This window comes from Cetorhinus maximus, chromosome 27, assembly GCF_964194155.1.
Source record: "Cetorhinus maximus chromosome 27, sCetMax3.hap1.1, whole genome shotgun sequence".
Taxonomy (NCBI): domain Eukaryota; kingdom Metazoa; phylum Chordata; class Chondrichthyes; order Lamniformes; family Cetorhinidae; genus Cetorhinus; species Cetorhinus maximus.
In genome coordinates this window covers 13,733,299-13,752,173 of record NC_135905.1, presented here as the reverse complement: position 1 = coordinate 13,752,173, position 18,875 = coordinate 13,733,299, and the positions used below count along the sequence as shown (strand labels likewise).

The following is an 18,875-nucleotide window of genomic DNA, read 5'->3' as shown; positions in this document are numbered from 1 at the left end:
CTCTTATTGGAGATGGTCATTGCCTGACACTTGTGTGGCATGAATGTTACTTGTCACTTGTCAGCCCAAGCCTAGATATTGTCCAGGTCTTGCTGCATTTGGACATGGATTGCTTCAGTATCTGAAGAGTCATGAATGGTGCTGATCATTGTGCAACTATCAACGAACATCCCCACTTCTGACCTTATGATGGAAGGAAGGTCATTGATGAAGCAGCTAAAGATGGTAGGGCCGAGGACACTACCCTGAGGAACTCCTGCAGTGATGTCCTGTAGCTGAGATGACTGACCTCCAACAACCACAACCATCTTCCTTTGTGCTAGGTATGGCTCCAGCCAGCGGAGAGTTTTCCCCCCGATTCCCATTGACTCCAGTTTTGCTCAGGCTCCTTGATGCCACACTCGGGCAAATTCTGTTTTGATGTCAAGGGTAGTCACTCTCAGCTCGCCTTGGGAGTTCAGCTCTTTTGTCCATGTTTGAACCAAGGCTGTAATGAGGTCAGGAGCCGAGTGGCCTTGGCGGAACCCAAACTGGGCATCAGTGAGCAGGTTATTGCTAAGCAAGTGCTGCTTGATAGCACTATTGATGACCCCTTCCATCGCTTTACTGATGATCGAGAGTAGACTGATGGGGTGGTAATTGGCCGGGTTGAATTTGTCCTGCTTTTCGTTTACAGGACACACCTGGGCAAATTTCCACATAGCTGGGTAGATGCCAATGTTGTAGCTGTACTGGAACAGCTTGGCTAGGGGCGCGGCAAGTTCTGGAGCACAAGTCTTCAGTGCTATTGCCGGAATGTTGTCAGGACCCATAGCCTTTGCTGTATCCAGTGCCTTCAGCTGTTTCTTGATATCACGTGGATTGAATCAAATTGGCTGAAGACTGGCATCTGTGATGCTGGGGACCTCCGGAGGACGCCGAGATGGACCATCCACTCGGCACTTCTGGCTGAAGATTGCTGTGAATGTTTCAGCCTTATCTTTTGCACTGCTGTGCTGGGCTCCTCCATCATTGAGGGTGGGGATATTTGTGGAGCCTCTTCCTCCAGTGAGTTGTTTGATTGTCCACCACCATTCACGACTGGATGTGGCAGGTCTGCAGAACTTAGATCTTATCCGTTGATTGTGGGATTGCTTAGCTCTGTCTATCACTTACTGTTTATGCTGTTTGGTACGCAAGTAGTCTTGTTTTATAGCTTCACCAGGTTGATACCTCCTTTTTAGGTGTGCCTGGTGCTGCTCCTGGCATGCCCTCCTGCACTCTTCATTGAACCAGGGTTGATCCCCAGGCTTGATAGTAATGGCAGGGAGGGGGATATGCCAGGCCATGAGGTTACAGACTGTGTTTGAGTACAATTTAGCTGCTGCTGATGGTCCATAGCGCCTCATTGATGCCCAGTCTTGAGTTGCTAGATCTGTTCGAAATCTATCCCATTTACCACGGTGGTAGTGCTACACAACACAATGGAGGGCATCCTCAATGTGAAGGCAGGACTTCATCTCCGCAATGACTGGGCGGTGATCACTCCTACTGACAGGCAGGTTGGTGGGGATGAGGTCAAGTATGTTTTTCCCTCTTGTTGGTTCCCTCTGCCTGCCGCAGACCCAGTCTTGAAGCTATATCATTTAGGACTCGGCCAGCTCGGTCAGCAGTGGTGCTACCGAGCCACTGGACATTGCTGCCAATGGACATTGAAGTCCCCCAGCCAGAGTACATTCTGTGTCCTTGCCACCCTCAGTGCTTCCCCCAAGCAGTGTTCAACATGGAAGAGCACTGATTCATCAGCTGAGGGAGGGCGGTGGGTGGTAATCAGCAGGAGGTTTCCTTGCCCATGTTTGGCCTGATGCCACTTCATGGGGTCTGGTGTCGATGTTGAGGACTCCCAGGGCAAGTCCCTCCTGACTGTATATCATTGTGTCGCCACCTCTGCTGGGTTTGTCCTGCAGGTGGGACAGGAGATGTCAGGGATGGTGATGGTGGAGTCTGGGACATTATCTGTAAGGTATGATTCCGTCAGGATGACTATGTCAGGCTGTTGCTTGACTAGTCTGAGAAACAGCTTTCCCAATTCTGGTACTAGCCTCCAGATGTTAGCAAGGAGGACTTTGCAGGGTCGACAGGGCTGCGATGGTCGTTGTTGTTTCCGGTGCCTAGGTCGATGCCAGGTGATCCGTCCAGTTTCATTCCTTTTTTGTGTCTTTGTAGCGGTTTGTTACAACTGAGTGGCTTGCTAGGCCATTTCAGAGGGCATTTAAGAGTCAACCACATTGTTGTGGGTCTGGAGTCACATGTAGGCCGGACCAGGTAAGGACGACGGAAGATTTCCTTCCCTGAAGGACATTAGTGAACCAATGTAGGAACAAAGGAATTGCTTGACAAAAAATGTCATAGTTCAACTTCTACAATTCCTATAGTTTCATGACACAGTGATAATGCATTGTTGATTAATCTTGGCAACCAATTAGTGCATAGAAGACTGAGTCATATGGTAAGGAAAACACAGTGGTGGAGGACTTTGGAAATCATAATTCCACAATCACGTTTTTCTCTCAAGCATTGCAACACTCACCACAAATATTCTGCTTCAATTTACTCATATACTGTATCTAAAAATATTATTTTCTTAAATAAACCCACTTAATTTGCATTTTATTTAATGCTTTTACGATCTCCCTCGGGATTCTGTTCTATAGATTGACCACTCATGTTGGTGAAGTCAAAACTAAGGCACAGAGCCTTTCCTTGCTGAGAGAGTTTATTGACTTTGTTCAATGTCAACACTCCTCACCTCCACCCTGTGTCCCAGCTATCCCCTATTTATACGTGTTCAAATACCAATCACCTGTTTTCCTTAACAATGTAATTGACATCAACAAACCTTAACAATGTAATTGATAAGACATTGAGAACTCACTCAATTAAATACTGTTTCTGCAGATTAATTTTCGAAATTTGCTCCCTTCAAGTGCAGGCCGTGTTCTCTGGTTCTACAGTTTTAGACCCGATGAAAAAGCTTTTCATGGCCTATCTAGACCCTTTAGAAGGCTTCAGTTTGCTCTTCAGGACTACCTATGATTATTTTCTGCTTACTTCAATCAAGATTATTTCATCAGGTCATAGCCAAGCTACGAGGTCAAAGTCCTTACAGGGTCGAAGCAAATAGATGGTCTGTTGATTCGAGCCATGTCTACCCTGCTGGATCTGTATGCTCAGAGAAAAGTTTATGACCCAGATTCTCTCAACTGAATAAAGCTATAAATAGTCCTTGACGGAAAGTAGAAGATCAAAAACACAAGTATGTATTTTTTAAAATGAGAAAATGCACGCTGACACTTACTTTGAAATACATTTGTCTTCACTGATTTTAACAAAAGTAATTTGTTGATTTCCTTCCATGTCTCTTTGTATTGGACTCACTTATAAAAATGAGTCTGCCTGAAACAAAAGAAAACTCATTAGAACCAAATGACTATTTCCTGCTGACAACAATTTAATCTTCTGGGGGTCAGTTAGCTAAGTTGACTAGGTGTCTGGCGTGTGATGCAGAATGATGACAACGGTTCAATTCCCATACCGGCTGTGATAATTCCTGAAGGCCCACCACCCCACATTGCCCCACACTTGCAAAGTGGTGCCCCTCAAGCTATACAGAACCAATTGTCTCTCTCTCTCCAATGGAGTGAGATGCCCACAGACCTTTGTGGACTATGGCTAATTATCTTGTCTACAATTCAATCTTCTTGAAAATGACTTTTCATCTGGGCTCAACCTGTAGCAAATTCTCTTATAGCTGCTCCATCTAATATCAAGAAGGAAGCTTGCACTCACTGGAAGAAAAGTCAACCTGAGCAACTAAAGATGAATGGGAACATCAACACAAGGCAGGCTTGAATGCAGCAGGACACAAGCCAACAGGAAAATAAATCACTTCCTTTCCCAGCCCGGAGTGAAACCACTGACCAGTTAAATATTTATGGCTGAATGTAACAAATTTAATATATTACAGATTACACAGTGCCTTGTGTTAATAGATCAAATCCATTAAATGGTTCCATTTGAGTGCATTAGAAATTTTTAGTTTACTCTAAATAAAAATCAACATTTAATCATCTTTTTTTCAGGCATAATCTGATGATAGTGCTAGAATGACTCAAATAAGCATTCAGGGAAGCTCCATTTTTCCATGCCATTGTCATATAATTAAATATTATGGTAGTTTATGTACAACTGCCACCAAACAGTACTACCAGACCTTGACATTTACGATTTAGACAGGTTAGAAGAATGGGCAAAGAAGTGGCAGATGGAATACAATGTGGGGAAGTGTGAGGTCATGCACTTTGGTAGGAAGAATAGAGGCATAGACTATTTTCAAAATGGGGGGAGAATTCAGAAATCTGGAGTGCAAAGGGACTTGGGAGTCCTAGTCCAGGATTCTCTTAAGGTTAACTTGCAGGTTGAGTCGGTAGTTAGGAAGGCAAATGCAATGTTGGCATTTATTTCGAGAGGACTAGAATATAAAAGCAGGGATGTGCTGCTGAGGCTTTATAAGGCTCTGGTCAGACCACATTTAGAATATTGTGAGCAATTTTTGGCCCCGTATCTCAGGAAGGATGTGCTGGCCCTGGAGAGGGTCCAGGGGAGGTTCACGAGAACAATCCCAGGAATGAAAGGCTTAATACATGAGGAACGTTTGAGGACTCTGGGTCTATACTCGATGGAGTTTAGAAGGATGAGGGGGGATCTGATTGAAACTTACAGAATACTGAAAGGCCTGGATAGGGTGGACGTGGGGAAGATGTTTCCATTAGTAGGAGAGACTAGGACCCGAGGGCACAGCCTCAGAATAAAGGGAAGACCTTTTAGAACAGAGATGAGGAGAAACTTCTTTAGCCAGAGAGTGGTGAATCTATGGAATTCATTGCCACAGAAGGCTGTGGAGGCCAGGTCATTGAGTATATTTAAGACCGAGATAGATAGGTTCTTGATTGGTAAGGGGATCAAAGGTTACGGGGAGAAGGCGGGAGAATGGGGTTGAGAAACTTATCAGCCATGATTGAATGGTGGAGCAGACTCAATGGGCCGAATGGCCTAATTTCTGCTCCTAGGTCTTATGATATGGTATCCATCCAACCAGTAAACAATCCAAACTGACATGGAGAGGGATCAACAAGAGCCGACACAGACCACCGGATGGGGTTAGGTGGAGTAAAGTGAGAGACTGGTTTAGGGCCAAGGAGTCCATTCCTGTGCGGTAAATTCTATGTGCTGTAATATCTCAGCCCCTCAGAAAAAGAGGCTTTTCTGTCATACTTCTGGAGTGCACTTTTATTCCAACAAAGAAAGACAGATCTCAATAAGCTGTGAGAAAAGCCATATTCATTGGAAAGACTGGGATAGACAGCACAGAAACAGGTCATTTGACCTAACTGGCCTATGCCAGTGTTTATGCTCCACATAACAGTCCTCCCACCTCACTTTATAAAACCCTATCAGCAGTTCAGTAAGAACGCTGTATGGATTTCATTATTATGAATAAGGCAGGTATTTTGTAAGAAAAAGTCTGATTACAAGGTTTCAAGGTTCAGAATATTTCTACTTCTCCTTGTCTGTCTCCTCCCTCTTTGTAAAAGGAGACCAATGAGTGAACATAGGAACAGGAGTCGGCCATTCAGCCCCTTGAGCCTCTTCTGCCATTCAAATAGATCATGGCTGATTTGTGACATAATAGAATATACCCGCCTTAGCCCCACGTGCTTTAATACATGAGGTCAAGAAAAATCTGTCAATCGCAGACTTAAAATTAACAATTGACTTAGTGTCAAGTGTCACTTCTAGAAGAGAGTTCCAAACTTTCACCACCCTTCGTATGTAGAACTGTCTACTTACTTCACTCCTGAAATGTCTGGCTTTAACTTTTAGGCTATGCCCCCCAGTCCCTGGCTCCTCAACCAGCGGAAATAGCCTTTTTCTACTTACTCCATCTCTTCCCCTTAATATCTTAGAAACTTCAATCAAATCACCATTTAACCGTCTAATTTCCAGGAATACAAACTTAATTTGTGTAATGTCTCTTCGTAATTAGCCTTGGAGTCCAGGGAACATTCTGGTAAATCTATGCTGCACTGCCTCCAAGGTCAATATATCCTCCCTAAAGATTGGTGCCTAGAACTAAACGCTGTATTCCAAGTGTGATCTAATTAGGGCTTTGTATAGCTATGGCATAACGTCTACCCTCTTGTAATCTACTCCTCAAGATATAAAGTAGCATTCCATCAACCATTTTGATTATTTTCTGTATCAGTTCATAGCATTTTAATGATCTATGTACATAGACACCAAAGTCTTTTTGAACCTCCACTGTTTTTAGCTTTTCACAATTTATAAAGTACTCGGAGCTCTTTCTCATTCCAAAGTGGATAACCTCACACTTACCTATATAGAAATCCATTTGCCACAGTTTTGCCCCTTCACTTAATCTATTAATATCGCATTGCAGTTTTATGCTTCTGCTACCGAGCTTACAATGCTGCCAATCTTTGCAGCATTAGCAAACTTGGATATGTGGCTCCCTATTCCATAATCTAAGTCATTAGTAAATAGCGTATAGTTAAAGACACCCCAGCGGGTCACTACTAGTCACATCTTGCCAATTAGAATACCCATTTTCCCTATCCACTACATCAAGCACCTCTTCAAAAAATGCAATTGGATTCATCAGGTATGACCTAACCTTGGCAAATTGATCTGGCTCTCTCTGGTCAGTTGAAATTTTTCAAAATGTTCCATCGCTCCATACTTAATTATAGGCTAACTAATGTATAACTCTGTTTTCTCATTCACCTTTCTTAAATAGAGCAACATGTGTAATTTTCCAATCTGAAGGACTGGTTCTGGACTTGAGAGAACTTTGGAAGGTTATAGCTAGGGGATTTGCAATGTTTTCAACTAGTCCCTTTAAAATCATGGGATAGAAACCATCTGGACCTGGGGACTTGTCATGCTTTAGTGCCATTACTTTCTTTGTCACTATTCATCTGTTTGTTAACTTTGGCGAGTCCCTGTTCCTGATTCAATATTAGTTTTCTTGGGGTGTCCAGCATGCTAAACTATTCATCTACTGTAAATACTGATGTCAAGTAATTGTTCAATAGGTTCGTCATTTATCCAATTATCTGAATATAGACTGGGATAGGAGTAGTATACAGGGCACAGAGGGGCAAGAGTTCTTAGCGTGTGTTCAGGAAAATTTTCTACAGCAGTATGTTTCCAGTCCAATGAGAAAGGAGGCCCTGTTAGACCTGGTTCTTGGGAATGAGGTGAATGGATCAAATATCAATAGGAGAACATTTAGGGGACAGTGGTCATTGTATCATAAGATTCAGGACGGCAATGAAAAAGGTTTAGGATGCCTATGGAAAAGGACAAAGAAAATCTAGAGTAAAAATAATAAACTGGGGGAAAGCCAACTTCAGCGGGGAAAGAATGGATCTGGGACATATACATTGGAATCAAATGTTGGCAGGAAAAATGGTAGCTGAACAATGGACTACCTTCAAAGAAAATTTGGCTCGGGAACAGTCAAGGTATATTCACACAAGAGGGGAACGTATGGCAAGCAAATCCAGACATCCCTGGATGACAAAACAGAGAGGTTACGATGAAGAAGAAAAAGTGTGCACATGACAGACGTCAGGTAGATAATATAACAGAGAATACATGCGTCTGTTCACGCCTCAAAATATTCCCCACCCAATCATGAAGCAAGTACAGCAGCAGCTGAACGAAATGACAAATATGGGGGTCATCCCCCCATCACACAACCAACTGCATGTTCTTCCGGGATGGCCCCAGTCCCAAAACCGAATGGGTCCATCTGTATTTGCGTCAACTTGATACAGCTCAACAAAACCGGAGCCAGAGAAGTACACCCGATGTCCACAGCGGACAAAAGACTGACTAAACTCTCTAAGGGCACAGTGTTTCCAAAATTCAATGCAAACAGTGGCTTTTGGCAATTTCCCCTAGACGAAAAGTCCAGATTGCTGACCACATTAATTACACTTTTTGGCAGGTTCTGCCTGCCATTTGGAATCACCCCGGCATCAGAAATATTTCAACCTCATGATGTCAGCCGTTATGCCAGGCCAAGAGGGCCTTCAAACAGGCATAATATGGACAGTGGTTTGGTTCACGGCACAGAAGTGGAGGAACATGACAAAAGGATCACCGTGGTCCTAGAACGCCTGAAGGAAACAGGGTTGACGGAGAACTCGCATTTCTCATTCAGCAAGACATCAGTTTGGTTTGAGGGGCACATCGTCAGGAACAAAGGCATCAAGGCGGACCCGCAAAAAAACAAAAGCCATTAGCAAGTACCAACCTTGGTCCCGGCCCTCCAGAGGTTCCTGGGGATGGTGAACCAGTTGGCAAAATTCTTACCAAATCTGGCACAGATCACAGAGCCTCTGAGACACCTACTCAATAAAGACCAGGCATGGTGCTGGAATGCACACCAAGAGCAAGCATTCACTCGCATCAAAGCGATGCTGCTCTCAAGTGACATTCTGGTCCACTACAACCCATCCCAACCCACCACCACAAAATCAGCGGCTGCTTCATCCAAAGGCCTCAGAGTGGTCCTATTTCTAAAGTAACTGGATGGAAGTCACCGACCGGCGTACGATGCTTCCAGAGGACTATCGACACAGAACAACGCCTTCATTGAAAACAAAACCCTTGCAGTCACGTGGGTGTGCGAGAAGTTTTCAGGCTACATCATTGGCCTAAAGGTCACAATGTAAACAGACCATAAACCACTGGTCTCATTACTAGACGAGAAGGAGCTGGCAAAGGTTTTTTCATGTTCTGTCACAGGACGTGGGCGTCACTGGCTAAGCCAGCATTTTTATTGCCCATCCCTATGTGCCCCTGGGAAGGTGGTGGTGAGCCGCCTTCTTGAACCACTGCAGACCCTGTGGTGTAGGTACACCCACAATGCTATTTGGGAGAGAGTTCCAGGATTTTGACCCAGCAACAGTGTAGGAACGATGATATATTTCCAAGTCAGGATGATGCGTGGCTTGGAAGAGAACTTACAAGTGGTGGTGTTCCCATGCATCTGCTGCTCTTGCCTTTCTAGATCGTAAAGGTTGCGGCTTTGGAAGGTGCTATCGAAGGAGCTTTGCTGAGTTGCTGCAGATGCCTCCCAGAATCCAGAGATTCTGCCTACATTTCATGAGGTTCATCTACGAGAAGGGCAAAAACCAAACAATGCCAGACACTTTCCAGGGCCACAGTGGACCTTCCCACAATACAGGATGTGAATCTGATTGAGGAGCTCAAATCGTATTCCCAATTGACAAGCAAACACCTGCCAGCGACTGCAGGTAAACACCAACAGATTCGCCAGGAGCAAATGTGAAACGAGGAGTGTGCCTGCATCTGCTGTTACTGCCAACAACAGAGACTGAGCAGTGGTCGCCATGAAAGCTTGGTTTGAATAACAAAAACACTTTATTGTCATTGACAATCTCCTGCTCTACAATGTGCAGCTTGTCATCCCAGTCTCCCTTCGGCCGGAGATTCTCCAAAAAATACACCAGGGCCACCTGGGCCACACCAAATGCAGGGCATAGGCCTAATCCGCCATCTGGCAGCTAGGCGTTTCCAGGGCAATTGAGGACATGATAGCGAGCTGTCAGGTGTGTACGCTGCATAGGCAAGACCAAGACCCTTATCACCACACAGTTCCCTACCAGGCCATGGGAATGACAGAACATCGATTTATTTGTCTCCAACAGCAAATCGTTCCTTATAGTGGTGGATTACTTCTTCAGATGGATTGAGGTGAAGCCACTGTACGTGACAACCACAGATGCAGTAGCGAGGGAAATAAAGTTTGCAAGCCATGGCATCCTGAACGAGACCGTCTTCGTTAACAACACGCAATTTTCAAATGAGTGCTTCGCCCACTTTGCTGTCACATTCAGCTTCCACTGCCGTACCAGCTCCCCAAGATACCCAACATTCAAATAGTAAAGCCGAAACAGGGGTCCGCACCTTAAAAGCCTTCCTAAAAAAGAACAATGACTTCCAAACAGCACTGTAAACCTACAGGTCCACTCCATTACAATGCGGCCTAGCCCCATCTGAAAACTCCGCACACAACTCCCAATCTTGCCAAAGAAACTAATACCAGGTTTGGTGTACCAGGACATCCAAGTCAGAGAGTAGTCCTACAGGCAGAAGCAAGCTTCCAACTATAGCAAAAGATACTGAACCAGACACTTGGCACAACTACAACAGGGCGACAAGGTCTGGATTAAAGGCCTTGAGAGACAGGATGCTTTTATCCGGAAAGATGATGACCAACCCCGGTCGTACCTAGTTGGCACCCCAGAGGGTAAAGTCAGGAGAAACAGGAGGAGCTTCTTCCCCATCCCTAGAAGGGTCCCTCCCACTGTACATTGAAGAGAAATTGAGGAAGACACCCAGATGCCAGAACAATCTTTGATTCCCCAATGATGCCCTGCACTGACAGAGCCTACCACTCCTCAGACAGTCATGAGAAGGGTTAGAAGACCTCCAGACCACCTGAAACTATGAACTCAGATTCTTGAAGGGGGCAGATGGGGTAGTAATAATGGTGTAAATACATTAGGTAAACTGGGATAACATTGTAAATAAGTTGGATAAAGACTTGGGGAGAAGGTATATTATGAGGCTCTGGCACATAAAGGGCTAACATGGGAGTGAGTATAGTACTGGCCGCACAGTGATGTAAGAGAACACATGAGCCGCACCTAGAGATCAGTGAGGTGCTGGACAGAGTTGTGTGTAGCAGCAAGCATGGAAAGAGCTCCCAGCTTAGGCATGTTACTGTACATATGTATATAGTCACTAGTAGTTAACAAATACTCACTGTTGAACTACCCAAGACTGAATATCTTAATAAGGCCTAACTACACCCAACATCTTACAACACCGTTGAAGCTTCTTGTCTTGCACTCATCAGAACAGATGCAAGAATGCCAAATTTCAAAGGGAACAACAATTAATCCTGTATTGGAAAAAGTTTGGGTGGGGGACTGACTGATTGGCAAATCGGGTTTGATTGGTTGAGACGTTGCCATGGCAAATGCACCAAGGAACTATTTTCCCCCATGCTTTTGTTTATTCAAAATATCTGTGCTTGCAAAACTCAGAACATATTGTCTAATGTTAGATGCGATTCTACAATTGAGCAGCACTTGCTGAACAGTCCAGAGTGTGCTAAGAATTACACTAACAATCAATCTAAGATTATCAGTCAGGTTCACAATGTAGCTCACTTACGTTTGCTGGAAGCTACAAATATTCATACACAAGGACTTGTCCTCTGCAGACAAAAGCAATATGTCCAGTCATTGCACCTTTTCTCATGGAGTACAAATTGTTGTTCCCTTTGAAATTTGGCATTCTTGCACCTAACCTGATGAGCGCAAGACCAAAAGCTTTGACAGCATGTCTCTTTTATCAGCAATGATAATTAGGATCTGGAATCCAGAGCCAGAGTGTGTGGGGGAGACAGGTTTAATCAAGGCATACAAAAGAAAATTAGATAGTTATCTAAAACGGGTGAATGTGCAGGGTACTGGGAGAAGGCAGGGGAATGGCACTAGGTGAATTGCTCATTCATTGATAATATCATCATTACCTGTTGTCAAGAGGCCCACATTACTCCTGACCACACTCTTTCCTAATTTTTAAAAATTTGTTCATGGGATGTGGGTGTCACTGGCTAGGCCAGCGTTTATTGCCCATTCCTAATTGCCCTTGTTCGGCATTTAAGCGTCAACCATATTGCTGTGGGTCTGGAGTCAGGTGTAGACCAGACCGAGTAAGGACTGCAGATTTCCTTCCCTAAAGGACATTAGTGAACCAGATGGGTTTTCACAACAATCGACAATGGTTTTATGGTCATCCAGATTTTTATTGAATTCAAATTTCACCATCCGCTGTGGTGGGATCTGAACCCCAGTCCCCAAGCATTACCCTGGGTCTCTGGATTACCAGTCCAGTGACAATACCACTGTACCACCCCCTCAAGGTAATTGCGAAAAAAATCGTGCTGTTGATTTTGATATCCCTAATAAATTTATTTTAATATTCTCTTTCTGCAGCTCTTTCTGTTTTGTCAACTTCTGTTGTTCTTTGTATGCCAGTTGTCAGGATCTATGTTAGTTTTTACATTATTGTATGCTTTAAAATCTTTGTGTTGTCCCTTACTGCTTTTGGCATCCATGGCTGTTTTAATTAAACTGGTTATTTCCCCGAAACCGAATAAAGAAACTCATTCTGTGTTCTTTATCTCACAGGATATAGGCGGCACAGCAAGGCAAGCATTTATTGTTCTGCCTAATCTTTTTATGATCACTTTCAAAGCTACAATAAATGTTCCTGATTGTTCATTTTTGAACATGACTATGGATGTTTAATTCCAGCTAAACCCTGCAAAACCATTCCGTTGTCCCGTTGGTGTAAATGCCTTCAATGCTCATTCATTCATATAATATCACAAAGAAAAGCACTTTCCATTCACAATAGAGGTGAAAGGTACACTGCATGACTGCCAATAATGTTGTATTTGCACCCTAAGAATGCACCAATTTTTCAGCCGCAGGTGTCCTTACTGTAGGTAACATCGCTTTGCACCTGTCTGTCTGTTGACCCAGGCCCATTGCCAAGTAAGTGAGTCAGGGTGTATGTGTATTGTTAAGGCCATTCTTAACAAGTGTATCCAATCAAGGAATGCTGTCTGTAACCCCCCTTGCATGCTTTCTTCATGCAGTGTCACAACCCCATTGCATACCGTAACTGGGGTATCCAACATCGAGGCCTTGAAAGGCCATCAACCTGAAAATTTAACTCTGTTTCTCTCCGAACAGATGCTGCCTATTTCCAGCATTTGCTGTTGTTATTTCAGAGTTCCAGTATTCGCAGTATTTTGCTGTTGTAACATTAAGGCCAGTCAGGCAATCACATATATTTGTGATGCATTTGGACCTGCTGTCCCCACCTCCTTTGGGTTGAGGAGCCTTTGCGCATATTAATCGTCCACCAAGACATCGATGTTTACAGATCCAGATGATCAGGCCATAAGACATGGGCACAGAGTACCCCTCCTCCAACCTGGCCTGTTGGCTCTTCAGGTCCTCCATTTCTACTCCAAGCACCCATTAGGGATTTGACATTAAAAAACCTATTAATGGCAACAATAGTCCTTGGGCAAACAAGATTTTTGAACATTGCAACTTTGAGGATACAAGTGTCAGTGGTCAAAACTGAGTGCAAGATTCAATGCACCTATCCATTCCCATTAAATCAGCCTTCACCATTGTTGATTGCCTAGCAATGCTGGATGCTAGTTTCACTTGGAGGTCCTTCTGGAAACGTGTGCTGCTTGTTGGAACATTGGGAAATGGTGCACAAGATAGACTCACCTCACATGGCTATTTAAATGAAATTATCCAACCCTTGCAAGTTATGCAATGGTACAATGTGGTCAGGGCTCCAATAGGATGGAATTACAACCCTTTTTCTGCTGCCCTTTTTAGCTCCCCCGGGAGGTTACATGATTCCTGGGGAATGCGAGGTGTCAAGCCAACAGGTCTGACAGACCAGCTGCTCTTTTCTTGCCCATCGTTTTCACATGATTGAATGTAATAGCCCAGTTAGCACTGTTATATTGATCTAGGCTACCATGTGAACAAATCAGTTCTGGTCAGAAAAATATAACAATTGGTGATGCCCACATCCCATGAATGAATAAAAAAGGCAAAGAGTATTCAATACACAGTTAACAAAAAAAAGTGAGCAATGTTTTCTGATAGTTAATGAGCTAATTGCCCTATTTTAAATATATTCTGACAATCTCACCAATATAACTGAATGAACTCTTAAAATATTTCATTCAGCTCGGTCTCCAAACAGGTGTGAACAATGGCAGCCATCTTTCCTCTGAGTCACAAGGTTGTGGGTTCAAACCCCATTTAGGACTGAGCAGATTGTACTTTAACTCCTCCAGGACAAAAATCCTAGCAGTGGATACCACACCAAAAGTACAACCAACGAGCTCATCACATTCTAGGTTCGAGTTTTGTCCGTGCAGATGTAGGGATTGTCTTAGTTTTGTTAACATACAAAAGGACCGCCCTTCACCGAGGGCTACCACTGGAAATCAGGCACACGAAATGTCTGAATGAAACGGTCAATCAGAAGAGAGCAGGCTGTATCTATACAAGGGGCTTAAGCAAAGGTAAAGAAAAATAGTTGCGAAAACAGCAATAGAAAACTAAAGTAAGTAAATTATACTGAAATAGCAAGAAAATTGGAACGATCAAAGGAAGTGACAGCCAAGGCAGAGCGACTGGAACAGAAACAAGGCAAAAATGAAAAAATAATCATAGGGCAAAATTTTACATTCGGCCTGTGGGGGCGGGCCCGACATGCCAGAATGTAAAATGGCGCGCGATATATAGTTTGGCGGGCATGCGCCAGAGTTGGCTGCGCACCTGCCGATAATTGAAAGGCCTATTAAGGCCATTAACGTAGCAATTAACTCCAAATTTACACTGCCCTTCCAACCGAATGGTGGTTGCTTCTGTGAACTGGGCAGCTTCATCTTGCTTCAGAGTTGCATTCTGAGCATTTCTAGGCTTCATTTCAGGACTCATTGGTGTCTTTCAGACCCCCTGGAGGATTCAGGCCATGTGGGCCCTTCCATGTATCAGGCAGCCTTCCATAACCCTGGTAATGGGGACTGTTGTATCCGCTAGTGGCACCTCCTCTGAGGAAGAAGGGAGAGGCAGAAGGGAGAGGAGGCCAGGTGTCCTAATGCAGCTTCCAGGGGAGGGACCTGTGGGTGAAGAGGCGCAAGCACAAGGCGGGCAGGGTCAACAGGAAGTCCAAGGCAGATGGGGCCACAGAAGACACCACTATCCTGCTGCCAGGGTTTACAGGTGGCAATGCAGCTACCTCAATATGTCTGAGGTGCAGTGCTGAAGGGGGCTCCGCCTCTCCAGGGGGAAAGTCACCTCCATCTGTCAGATGATTGGGCCCTGAGATCAGCTCCGACTGTGTGGGTGGACATCCCATGCCAGTGGCGCTGAAGGTCATGGTGGCCCTCAGCTTCTATGCCTTCGGCTCTTTCCAGGGGTCAGCGGGGGATCTTTGTAGAGTCTCCCAATCAGCTGTTCACAGTTGCGTCAAACTGGTGACAGAAGCTCTGTTCAGGCAGGAATTGACTTTCATTCATATCCACATGGACGAGGCCAGCCAGGCAAAGTGAGCCAGAGCCTTTGCAGCGATTGCTGGGTTCACCCCGTATCTAGGGTGCAATAGACTGTACACATGTGGTCATCAAGGCACCAGCGGGTGAGTCCGGTGCCTTCGTCAACAGGAAGGGCTTCCACTCCATGAACGTGCAGATAGTGTGTGATCACAGGATGCTGATTCTACAAGTCTGTGCAAGGTACCCAGGCAACACCCACGATGCCTACATCCTCAGACACTCCCAGGTGCCGGGGCTCTTCAGTGCTCCAGCCCGGCTGGATGGATGGCTGCTGGGTGAAAGGGGCTAACCGCTCAAAAGGTGGCTCATGACACCTCTCCACCATCCAAGATCAGAGGCCGAGCAGCGGTACAACAGGAGCCTCCACAAGGGCTGTGGTAGAGAGAACCATCAGTCTTCTCAAGATGCGCTTCCGATGCCTGGACCGCTCAGGGGGCGCATTGCATTACCCCCCAGATCTTGTGCCACTGATAGTGGTTGCATGCTGAGTGCTCTGCACAATATGGCGCTGGAAAGGGGGAGACACAGTGGAGGAAGAGGATGTTGACACAGTTGCTCAGGCAACAGATGATGAGTGCAGTAGTGAGTCCGAGGAGGAGCACGGTGAGGAGAACGCTGAGGGCGTGGACGCTGACCTGGGTAATCACCAGGGAGGCAGGGACACCCAGGACGCTTTGATCCTAAGCTAGCCTACCAAATAAAACCAGCACCACATGCCAGGGCTGCAGGCTCCATACTGGATCCCTGACAGGACCATTTCCTTGACCAGCAACATACACTCTGTGCCTGTGCAATAAAGTTTCAGGAGACACACATCCATCATTACATAATGGCCTACCCTGCACCTACAGAACAAATGAAGTATCCAGAGGCCAACAGCACAAAATAAAATCTCATTTAATTGTGAATGTGAAGCATAACTAAAATAATCATTAACTGGAGATTTTAATCACACCATGAAAAAAGTGTAAAGCAAAATGGGGGAACAAAATATCACCCGTGATAAGCCCGTCTTGTGCTTTAGGTTTTCGCTTGTGGGTGCTATGTCTAGGTGCTTCCCCCTCGCTGGCAGTGCCATTGGAGACAGCCTGCTCACTCTGCTGTCCTGTTGGCCTTGATGACCTTGGCGGTCATCCTCTGGCCCATGGAGCCTGTGATGGCCCTGCCTGGGCGGGAGTGGCCAGTGTCATGGCTGGCATCTCCCCAGTCGCCGCAGACTCATCGGATGCCACGGTCACTGGCAGAGGGGCGGAGGAGCTGCTGCCATCATCCGGAGCACCCTGAGGAGAGCCCACAGAGACGACAGGCATCTCGTGTGCCAACGTGAGGTCGCTTTGGACCTCCCTGCTTACCATTGATGGACGGGCACCTAGCTGGGATACTGGGTGCCCCATCCATTTCCCACATGGACATTGTCTAGCTGAGGTCATTGCCGGTGTGTGGGCTTGCAGGTTCGAATGCATCCACAGGGACCCACGATTGAATCCCTGGAGCAGCCTCTCCATGAAAGTTGCCACTCTCTCCATGGAGGAGGCATTGCGCTCGGCCATGAGGGTCAGCATAGTGGTCATACTCCACAGGTACTCCTCCACAACAGAGACCATGCCACACAATCCCTCCTGTGTCTCTGCCAAATCCTCTCACACACCCCACTGGACTTCCAGCATCTGCTGCCTAATGGATGATTCCAGATGCCCATCATCATCAGCCATCGACTGAGCATTGTCCTGGTCCCCAGCAGTCCTCCGACTGCCAGTGCCCTGGGCACTCTCTGCCATCGCCTGCTCCCCAAGCGAGTGTGAAGTGCCTCACCAATGTGCACCGAGATGCTAGATGGCAATCTTAAGCCCACCGAGGTGTTCGTATCTACACTGGTGTCTGCTTGACAGAGAGGGTGTGACGCAGGTGCGTGCTCAGCATGGTGGTCCTCCAGGGTCAGAGGTGGGCCTTCAGGCTCCTCATAGTGGCCGTCTGCTGGTGAGCCGAAAAGGGACAAGAAGGACGTGTCATTATTTTAAGTCATGACATTGTCACTGTGCATGCCAGACCCCCTGGTGAGACAGAGATATGCCTCATGGTGCCCTTGTCTTTCCATTATCAATGGGGACTCCAGTTTCGAGGCTCACATCAATTTAGAGACAACACTAGAATGGTTGCAATAACCGACATTATCACCTCAGTGCACTGCACTCTTACCTTTGTCTAGCACCCCAACCTCACTGCGGCCTGGTGACCGAGGTGCATGGCACCTCTCCAGCTCCAGGGCCTCCTGCTCATAATGCGTGAGGCTCAGGTGGTGTGGGGGTGCCCCGCCAGTCCGTAACCTCTCAATATTGTTATGGGATGTCTTCTCCTGAAAGGATAGAGGAGCATTGATTAGTCCACCCTCTACCTGCAGCACCATTGTACCATGGCCAACCCCACCTGAGGAACACCTCGCAGGGCTCAGCCGCTTCATGATCGTGGAGCTGCAAGGCACTCGGTCCAAGCAGCCAGGGCTCTCCCCCTTGGCCAGCTCCTGCCTCATTGACATTTGCCACTCACACTCTAACACCTCTGAGGTCCACAGGGAAATGGGCAGCTCTAAATGGTTCTGCATAGAGACCCATGCCAACACGGTGCTCACCCTTCCCGATCGCAGCAGATCGTTAAAGCGCTTCCGGCTCTGCATCCATGTGCACATTGCCACGTCATGGCTGCTCACCCTGAGTGCCATCTCCTCCCAGGCCTTTTTGGTGAGGCGCGGGGGCCTCCTCCTCCCGTCTCTGGGTACGTGTCTCTCTCCTAGCAGCCACCTCCTCCAGGAAGGCAGCGAGGTGCTCGTCAGGGAAATGAGGGCCTGACTGCCCCGCCGACCTGCCCTCCCGCCTGCCGTGTCCAACCGCAACGGGGTCCATGGGGACTTCGGCATCCTTCTGTGGCAGAAGATGTGTGGTTAAGAACTAGTAGCAGGAGTAGGCAATTAAGCCCCTCGAGCCTGCCCCGCCATTCAATACGATCATGGCTGATCTCAATTCGGCCTCAACTCCAATTTCCCGCCACCTCCCCATAACCTTTCAACCTGTTACGAATTAAAAATCTGTCTATCTCCTCCTTAAATTTATTCAGCGTCCCAGCATCCACTGCACTGTGAGGTAGTGAATTCCACAGATTCACGACCCTTTGAGAAAAGTAATTCCTCCTCATCTCTGATTTAAATCTACCACCCCTTAGCCTAAAACTATGGCCTCTCATTCTAGAATGCCCCACAAGAGGAAACATCTGCTCCACATCTACTTTGTCTATCCCCTTTAGCATCTTATATACCTCAATTAGATCTCCTCTCGTCCTTCTAAACTCTAGCAAATATAGGCCTAAACTGCTCAATCTCTCCTCATAAGACAAGCCCCGCATCTCTGGAATCAATCTAGTGAACCTCCTCTGAACCGCCTCCAGTACAACTACATCCTTCCTCAAGTAAGGGACCAAAACTGTGCACAGTACTCCAGGTGTGGTCTCACCAATGCCTTGTACAGTTGCAACAACACTTCCCTATTTTTAT

General features: G+C 46.2%; 1 protein-coding gene across 6 annotated transcripts in view; it reads right to left on the bottom strand.

Annotated features, from left to right (window-relative positions):
• rassf4a (Ras association domain family member 4a) overlaps positions 1-18,875 on the bottom strand; it is a 244,194-nt gene that overhangs the window by 79,628 nt on the left and 145,691 nt on the right. For 4 of the 6 annotated variants that reach the window (XM_078530748.1, XM_078530747.1, XM_078530749.1 and 1 more), the window contains one exon: positions 3,338-3,435. In XM_078530748.1, the coding sequence (XP_078386874.1) occupies positions 3,338-3,396 (59 nt within the window). In that variant the 5' untranslated portion in view covers positions 3,397-3,435. Of the gene's footprint in view, positions 1-3,337; positions 3,436-3,769; positions 3,810-18,875 lie in introns of those variants that run through there. The other 2 variants (XM_078530752.1, XM_078530750.1) reach the window with 2 other exon arrangements.